The 9,525-nt window shown below is 48.1% G+C and overlaps 1 protein-coding gene across 1 annotated transcript; it reads right to left on the reverse strand.

Moving 5' to 3' along the window:
* Nucleotides 1-277: 277 nt before the first annotated feature.
* Nucleotides 278-1,420, reverse strand: LOC113409043 (prefoldin subunit 1). The gene is made up of 2 exons (XM_026662593.2): nt 1,364-1,420; nt 278-448 (listed from the first exon to the last, which is right to left on the reverse strand). The coding sequence occupies exons 1-2, from the start codon at nt 1,394-1,396 to the stop codon at nt 278-280; spliced, it is 204 nt and encodes a 67-aa protein (XP_026518378.1). The 5' UTR covers nt 1,397-1,420.
* Nucleotides 1,421-9,525: the final 8,105 nt, after the last annotated feature.

The following is a 9,525-nucleotide window of genomic DNA, read 5'->3' on the forward strand; positions in this document are numbered from 1 at the left end:
GGCTTTGTTACAAGGATAGGTTCCTGGGTCAGTGTTTTTGTTCAGTGATGTGTGGTTAGACAACTCCCACCTGTTCATGCTCTCTGTATGTGTGTGTATATATCTCTCCTCAATATATGTTTCACCCTATATGCATCCGAAAAAGTGGGTTGTAGCCCACGAAAGCTTATGCTCTAATAAATTTGTTAGTCTCTAAGGTGCCACAAGTACTCCTGTTCTTTTTGCGGATACAGACTAACACGGCTGCTACTCTGAAACCTATCAGTAAAAAAGTTACTCACATTCTCCCTACACCTTCATACATGCGTGTCTCATCCACCAGAGTCATAATCTCCGTATCAGTGAGGTGTGCATGCTTTTTCGTCCTGTTTAGTTGTTCAATCTGTATATCTGCCAGCTTCACCTTTTGCTGTGTGTCGATAACCTTGGCCTGCAGTTCAGTAAAAGCCTAGTGAAAAAAGTAGGCAAGTTACAGTTATGAAATTTTGACCTTGAACATCATAACTTTTGCACGGGAAATTAAGTTTTACTGGTCCAGGAGTGTCAAGTAGCACTTCTGGACATGGTGCAGCTGTTTTCATTTTGGACTCAGAAAACTCAGCAACAGCTAACTCATGTGCAGGGGTTTATAAGTGAACTGCCTCTTTCAGCTATAATGACACCAGGGATTCCAAACACAGACACGCTTCTGGACACAGACTGTCAGCTCAAGGATCTGCCCTCCTGCGTGGCACACATATATGTTTTTAAGTTATCTAGCAAGACTCATTCTTAGTGATTTGCCTCCCTTCTGGGGCACTGGACTGCTCCTCTTCACTGGAGATGCCTGGCCTGACTCACTTCTATCTGCTCTCCAAGCTTTCCCCTGGCCACCTCCCCGTGCCCACTCCCTTCCCTGACAGCTCTGGTTCCCTCCAGGTCAGGGCTGGAGAAGCTCGCCCTGCCCAGCAAAAGTGGGAGGGAGGGGCAGCGCTCTACTCTCTGCTGGGGAGGGGATCAGCCATGCGGCCGGACAGAGAGGGAGCTTTGCAGAGAGTGAGGTCGAGTGTCTGTCTCAGGGTGTGTATGTGTCTGTCGGGGGGGAGGGGGGGAGTCTCTCAGGTGCCCACGCTCCCACACCTCCCCCGGCTCCGTGCTCTCCGCTGCGCTGCAGGTCTCACACGTAGGCCCCGCTCCCCGGGCCCCGGCTCCTGCCAGCCCCGGGACACCCAGCAGGGCTGCAGCACAGCCGAGCCCCGCGCGGCCTCTGAACCCGGGGAGCAGGGCCCTGCTGCGGCCCTCCCTCCTGCAGCCACCCAGGCTATAGGGAAGGAGGCTCCGCTCGCCCCCGCACGCAACGCTACAAATCGGACCCGGCCGGTACCTTCTTCAGCTCTAGGTCCACGGGCGCCGCCATTTTGCCGACCTCTGCGCGTGCGCATTCAAGGCAGCGGGACCTATTCCGGTGGGCCTCTGCGCCTCCCATCACACACTGGACAGCAACCCACGGGGACTCCAAGGCAGTCCTGGAGGGTTACCAGCAAGCCCACGTTCCTCTTGGAGTACTGACAACCAGAATTGCAGTGCAGCAGGGATACCACCCAGACCCACCACCTGCAGCCATCTGAGCTAAAGGAGAATCATCCATAGCTGTCTGCAGTATGGGGCCTCTGACATACAGTTGAGCAGTTCTTCTAACTCTATCCCATAGAAACTGGTGCCCATATATGCTAGCCAGGCCATTGCAGAATTGTATTTGTGGTAGACCCAAGCTTTGCTCACTGAGATGAATGGCTGAAATTGCAAATTACCAACTGTGCAGACTATCAAGAGACCAAATAAAACATAAAGAATATCTCATCACACTATGTGTGTGTTCATGTATCCTGTAGTTGTAGGTCAACCAACCAGGGACCAGAAAAATATAATGTGACTGTACATGTAGTTATTAATAAACATTATTACACAACAGGTGTGTTTGGCATTTAACCAGCTAATATGAAGATAAGGTCCTTGCCCGAGGAGCTGAGCGTCCAAGGGATTACTTCTGCGAAAGTCAACAGGAGTGTTGCCACTGACATCAGTGGATAGGATCTGGCTTAAATAAACTGGAAAACTTCACAAGGAATGACAAGAGGGGTGAAACAAAGAGAAGCTGCTCTTGAGAGAGCCTTATTGACAAGGAATTCAGATCAGTTCACTAGAGACTGTTGTATGTTAATTCTCATTGGAGATTATGATGCAGTTTTATTTGCCCATAATCTGAGCCACGAGTGACGGAGCATACAGTACCAGAGCATACATAGTGATCAGATGCAACCTGAGCGGTAGGATTTAATTTGAACAGTTTGTGATACTACTTCACAGTAGTTACTTAATGCTGGTGCAGTGCGTTGAACATGTAAAGCGGTGGCTCTCAGTCTTTCCAGATGACTGTACCCCTTTCAGGAGTCTGATTTGTCTTGCGTATCCCCAAGTTTCCCCTCACTGAAAAGCTACTTGCTTACAAAATCAGACATAAAAATACAAAAGTGTTATAGCACACTGTTACTGAAAAATAGCTGACTTTCTCATTTTTACCATATAATTATAAAATAATCAATTGGAATATAAATATTGTACTTACATTTCACTGTATAGTATATAGAGCAGTATAAACAAGTCATTGTATGAAATTTTAGTTTGTACTGACTTTGTAGTGCTTTTTATGTAGCCTGTTGTAAAACTAGGCAGACATCTAGATGAGCTGATGTACCCCTTGGAAGACCTCTGCGTTTTCCCAGGGGTACATGTACCCCTGGTTGAGAACCACTGATGTAAAGCATCATGTGCTAAAATCCTGTGACTTCCATTGATTTTAATGGAAGCATTGGCCAATGCCTGATCCATCTAGGTTCTTATACCCCAAGCAAGAGAAGATATAAACCTCCCATAATGCACTTGGTAATTTGTGCAATACTACACCACTTGGAGAAATTTATTCCTGACCAGGCAGTGATTAGCTTACATCCTGAAACATGAGGATTGACAGCTCCTCTAATTTACTGTAATTGCAGACGTTATTCATAGAAATGGCTGTTCTTTTTACAAAGTGTCTCCCAGCCTTTTTGGAAACTTACCTAACTACATGCATCAGTTTAATGGGACATCATATTAAAGTGTATTTGCCTTTATCCATTTAAAATTTGCTGCTTTCCAATTTCGTTGAAAGGATCTCTGCCTTGCTGTTGCAGGCAACCAGCAACTGTTTCTTAATTTAAAGAAATAGGAAGATCTTAATCCAGTTCCCTGTGGACAGGTGTCCACATCACAGAAACCATTGCTATGGTAGGGACAAATTGCCATTCCTATTGGTAGACTCAGCTGAGAGCCAAGAACTGAAAGAGTCACAGGTATACTACCTAAAGGAGTCCTTCCAGGTCAGGGTCAAGGCTCTTGGCATGACAGGACTGGAGAGCTTGCCCTCTGCTGCCCACACTATTCAGGTCCTATGCAGGGTTCTCAGCTCAGCACCTTTCACCAGCAGTATAGCTGCATACAAGTGGGATTTTAAAAAACTGAAAAGCCTCCCAATGAAGTACAACCTCAGAACTAGTCACTGAACACTCCCCCCCTTCTATCAATGAACTACAGGATTGCTCATTGCTGGGCCAAAGCACATCTTGTCCAGCAGGGCTACTGCAATGTGTGTGGTGATTACTGGAGAACAATGGAATACTTTTTTATAAGGGTTGCTCCCTGCCTTCACAGGGGGGTTGACATACTGAGCTAAAGAATCAAACGTGGGGGTCATGTGGCCATGTGGAGTGACAGAGCTCTGAAGCGGACTCTTGATCAATCAGTTTGAATTCCTTGAAGGTGATGTGCAATGCAAAGAGCCCTGCAAAATAGCTCCCCTGTGCTGAGGACCGGAGCTGCTTTGTTTGAATGTTGTTAGCAACAAAATTGCTTTTTGATAATGGTGACCAGGTGAGGCCACCTCTAGAAAAATATTTAGAGCAAGGAAGTGAGTTATTACTGACAAACCCCAATGAGGCTGCTGCTAGCCAGAATGCTGGCGCTGGATTTGCTTTTTAAGCAAACCACCCTTTCACATGCCTTAGGGGGAGCATTTGCTATTGATTCAGATGATCTAAAGCTGTGTAACAGACACGGCGCAGTATGACATGTGAATGTGGGCTGTTTGTCTCATTACTCACCAGGGAGAGTGAGGGCAACCAGCCAGTCCCAGAGAGAAGATCCCTATGTCCAGAAGAATATGTGCAACTAAGGCAACAGGTCAAAAAGTAATAACTGTAGCTAAAAAAAGAGGCAGACTGATGATGATTATTAATAATACCTTGCAGTTATACAGGGCCTCTCATCCAGACAGATACTGAAGTGCTTTACAAATGACCCCTGCTGGTGGCTGGCTGAAGCCCTGAAGCATAAGCTTTTAGGAACATAAGACATAAACCAGAAATGAGCCACAGGGCTTCTGAGCCCTGCTCCCTACCATCACAAGTAACCCCATCATACAATCACACTCAAAAATTTATCCAGCTCTCTCTTGGATATAGATATAGTTCAGCCATGTTATAACATACATAAGGAAGAATACCACATCCTATAACCCTGACAGATACAGTGGCCTACAACATGGTTATGATATTTTCTTTCTGTCCACACAGTAAAGGATAAATCATAACAAGATTGGGCCATTAGCATGTTACAACAGCCTGGTTTATACCTGGTTATTTTTGCTGTGTAGACATGGCCCAATGTATGAATTCCATAGATCTTCTGTCCACACTACAATCTGGGCGGGAATCTATCACCCTTTCACTACTGTCGGTGCAGCTCCACAAGAGATAGCAATGACAAGAGCCCTAGTATGGACATGGTGCAGATGCTTTTACCACTGCATCAGCTACGCTTGCTCAGAGCTAAATGCCAGCAGCTAGTCTCCACCAGCTCTCCCACCATTGCTATAGTACCAATACAGACCCCCAGTGCTGGCAACAGAGGGAGATTTTTGAAAACAGCTCAAGATAGATGCAGCTTTTCTTTTCCAGAAGGCCTTTTATACATCAAAGACCTACACACCTGTAGATGCCGAGAAGGTACTGTGCTGGTGGTGAAATATCCAACAGGGGAAGGATTTAATACCATGGGCCAAAGAGGATGATGGTTACAGAGGTAGTAGGAAGGAAATGGCACATGGAGCACCTCAGGAATTGGTGTACCTTGTCCTGTTTATCCAGATGATGAATGATCTGGAGAGGGATGCAGATGACACAAGTGGGGAGATGAGCAAATGTGAAAGAAGCTCCAAGGAGGCCTGGAAAAGGTGAGAGAATGAATGACCAAATAACATGCATTGTCATGTATCAAACAGTGTAAGCAAGTACGTGCGTTCCCTGTAAACTGCAGTGATCCATAAGCTGTCCACCCACAACTGCCAAACCCACCTATTACCTCCCCAATAACTGCCCCAACTTTCCTAGGTGCCTATCCCTGTTTCTCTATGCTCCATCAACATTAGCTGCCTATCCCTCTGCTACACTGCACAGATCCTGTTGTCTCCAGCACACAGTGCTTCCTGAGGAGGAAAGGAAAACTTGAGCTGAATAGCAGGAAAAAAACTCTTGGCAGCAAATTCTATAATATTGTGGCATAGTCTCCCAAGGGAAGCAATAGAAACCCCATTGTTTGAGTCATGAGCAATTTATAACTGGACTGGACAAAAGACTGAAGAATGCACAGTGGGGAACAATTCCGCACTAGCCCCAGGGCATGGACTAGGCTATGATGGCTATGATCTATGAAAAGCTCTGTGTGGCAAAGATGACTGAGGAGAGCACCAGCACCCTAGCTGGGCTGGCAGACTAAAGCTCTACAGCTGGCACACAATGGGCCACCCAGCAATAGAAATGCCAGTCACAGTCCATTTCCAGATGAGATGACTGGTGAAGGTTTACTACTCTCATAGGGTCAGTTCCTGGTCCCACTCTTGAAAGCAAAGGGCAGAACTCCGATTGACTTCAATGGGAGCAGGATTTAGCCCTCAGTGCTAATGACCATCCACTTAATGTGTGACAGCAATTAGAAGGCAAACAGAACATGGGAATGTATCAATAGGAGGAACCAAGTCTCACTCCCACTAGCTGTCCCCTTCTACCTTAGAATTGCTCTAGGCTGGGTTTCTAGGAGGCTAATGAGCTTCAGTTGTTAATTAACCCTTGCTTCCCCAGCCTGGGACCCTGTTGCTTTCTATTCCCACTATGCACCACACTGTCTAGACCTCTGTGGTGTGATAGACTCTACTACAGAGCAATTCATAGCTCTCAGAGCTATTATTTCAGGTTGTCTGCAGACTCAGGCAAACATCTCTGTGTCAGTTACACTGTGTTCACAATTTGAAGATTTTGTTTGCAACCAAAAGGGCTAGGGCACCGGTTCTCAAACTGTGCGTCGGGACCCCAAAGTGGGTCACAGCTCCCTTTGAATGGAGTCGCCAGGGCTGGCTTAGACTTGCTGGGGCCTGAGCCCCACTGCCCAGGGCCAAAGCCAAAGCCTAAGGGCTTCAGCCCTGGGCGGCAGGGCTCAGGTTTCAGGCCCCCTGCCTGGGGCTGAAGCCCTTGAGCTTGAGCTTCAGCTTTGGCCCCCCTGCCTGGAGCGGTGGGGCTCAGGTTTTGGCTCCCTCACCTGGGGCAGTGGGGCTTGGGCAGGCTCAGGCTTCGGTCCCGCCTCTGGGGGTCATGAAGTAATTTTTGTTATCAGAAGAGGGTCACATTGCAATGAAGCTTGAGAACCCCTGGGCTAGGGACTTAATTTTTACCAATGAAGGCTGAGATTCTGGAGCACAAGATAGCAGACACCAAAACCTCTCCAGACCATCTCCTGGTCATTCCTAGCCTCTGCACCATGGCTTTGCATTGCCATGGCACATCAATGCTGTATTCTGCAGCCAGCTGGCAGTTCTACTGTAGCTTGAGAAATATTCTTAAACAAGGGGTTGTGTGAATGGATTTCTGTGTAACAGCTTTGATTGTTATTCATTTGACTATTAAATCAAAACCCTCGCAAGAATTTTTCCCCCACTCATAGCAGGCTGCAAGATCCAATACCAACTGTCACAAAACCAGGTGGCCTTATGGGAGAATGTCAGCTGTGTGTGCCATATACCCTTCTGCTGCAGAGGAAAAAGAGGACAGCACTGGAAGGGTGTGGGCCTGGGTTCTAGTCCCCTTCCTTATGATTACTACTGCCTTTTGGCTGTCAGCAGAGAGGTATAGGAGGAGGGGACAGAGCATTCAAGGAAAGCCCAGAAAGAGGGAAGGGAGCAGGGGCCGGTAGACAGCTCTTTTTACAGACAACTTCGAGGCTGATCATGCCTCACGTCGAAGGGCTGATGTGAGCACCAGCCTAAGGGGTCTGGCCTTGTCGGGTTGGTGAGGAATAGAGCTGGTGGAAAATTTTTCCAAGATAATGCTGATTTGATTAATTCTAAACATTTGCAGGAATGTATCAATTTTGTTGACATTTTCAATGGGAAAGTATCAAAATGTTTCATTTCAAATGTATATTATATTATATTATATTATATTATCAAAATGAAATATATCAGAATATTTTGTTTTGCAAATAATGCCGAGATTTTGACTTTTCGTCTCAATTTGGGACAAAAAAATAATTTCAAAATCTCAGAAAATCACAGGACATCCATTCTGGTTTTTGGACTTCTTTAGTGAGAAGCAAGACCACCGGGGAAGCACCAACTTTTGGCCCAGCTAGCAAACTCATGGAGAAAAGGAACATACCCACTGTAAACGGCTAGAACTGCCCCATTGCAAGCAGGAGGAGGCAGGCATGGAGCACAAAATGGCATCTGAAGGCAGCAAAACTGGACCCAGAAATCAGGATTTCTGTGGCCAGAGCGTCCCAGAGTGGATTTCTGGGGCAGCTGCCCCAAATGCAAACTCTGCAGCCTGCAATTGCAGAATTCACAGGACCCTGATCAGACAGGTTAATTTTAATGCTCCTCCCGGAACCACTGAAATGTACTTGTGTTGTATTAGTGAGGCTTGGGGAGGCAGGGAAGGGAATTCAGCTGCAGAGCTGCTTCTGGTGGAGCTGCCTTATGAAGGGGTTCAGAGCTGCCTAGACATGACCCAGCCTGGTGTGGGACCATAGTACACTGAGAACAGGAACCCAGGGTGGGGGTGTCATTTTTTGGAGCATTGGCCTTTCACAAGACTCTGGCTGGTGATCAGCATACAGGATCAGTTACCTGCAGGTGAAACTGAGGCCCAGAGAGGTGAAGGGAATTGTCCAAGGTCACACACGGAGTCCGTGTCCACTCCAGGCCACTAATAAAACTCGGGCTTCCTGACTCCTAGACTCCTGCTCTAAGCTCTGCTTCCCGCCTGGCTTTTCAATTTGCCGGTTTCAGCAGGAAATGTTGTGGTCGGTGACACATAGGGATTTTTGCTGTATTTCTGGCCCAGGCTGCATGTCCGGGGGGGCGGGGGGGAGGACAGTGTGGGACTCTGCAGCGTGGAGGTGGGGGGAGGTTGGAGTCTGCATTCCTGAAGGCCTCGGTCTGCATAGTTTCACAAAGCATATACGCTTGGCAGGCTCCCCTTGTATTCAGCTTCTGTGTTGGCAGCTGGAGAGCGGGTGGGCGTCGTGCAGACTGGAAAGGCTGATGAAGTGGAGGGGTTTGAACCCAGGCGAGTCAGGAGCAGCCAGGCCAAGGCAATCAGGACCCACTGGGCAACTGGGTAAGGCTGGCATCCACATTGGCTCCTGTGACCCAAGAGCTATTTACTGCCTGGGTTTCTGCTGCTCTGGCTCAAGGTGAACACTGGCACCTGTAGCTGTTCCCCCCACCCCCTGGTGACCGTGCAGGCAGCTGTTGGGGTGACTCCATGCGCCTCGGCCGCCTGGACATTCCAGAGCGGGGCTGGCTGCCACACAGCATGGTCTGTGAGAGGCCAGCCGAGGGCTCAGTCGCCATAGAAACCAGACTTCCCATGGAAAGGTCACATATTTGGTGTAGCTGTAATCCGGACCCCTCCAGAAATGGAACATTTTCCCCATTTTGATGCCGCTGGCCCGTTTCCCAAGGACACACGGGAAAATCTGTAATAAGAGTGGCTGCTGGGAGCCTGCCCTGCCCCATCTGGTGTCATGGGCACGGCCACAGCTCCCTGGGCTGAACTCTCTCTCAGAGACAATGCTGGCATAGAGAAGGCAGCCAAGATCGAGCCGTGGAGGCATCAAAATGTGCTAGCTATCCTCTTCCTCTCCCTTGCAGCAGTAGTACTCCAGCACCCTCAAGAGGGGGCACAGCAGCGCTCTCTGACGGCTTTGTTATCAAACACATAGCAAAGTCGGGCTGGTGTCGACATTATGAAGGGTTTGATCATCGACTCCCTGCAGAACTCCTGCCTTCCCCAGTTATAATACAGCCATGGCACAGTGACGCTGACAGAGGGTAGGAGTCTTAGAGCAGTCTAAGGGAGTCAGGGGAATTTCAATGGGATCTGGGCACCTAACTCC

This window comes from Terrapene carolina, unplaced genomic scaffold (genome assembly GCF_002925995.2).
Source record: "Terrapene carolina triunguis isolate 2854851 unplaced genomic scaffold, T_m_triunguis-2.0 Scaffold28687, whole genome shotgun sequence".
NCBI lineage: Eukaryota > Metazoa > Chordata > Testudines > Emydidae > Terrapene > Terrapene triunguis.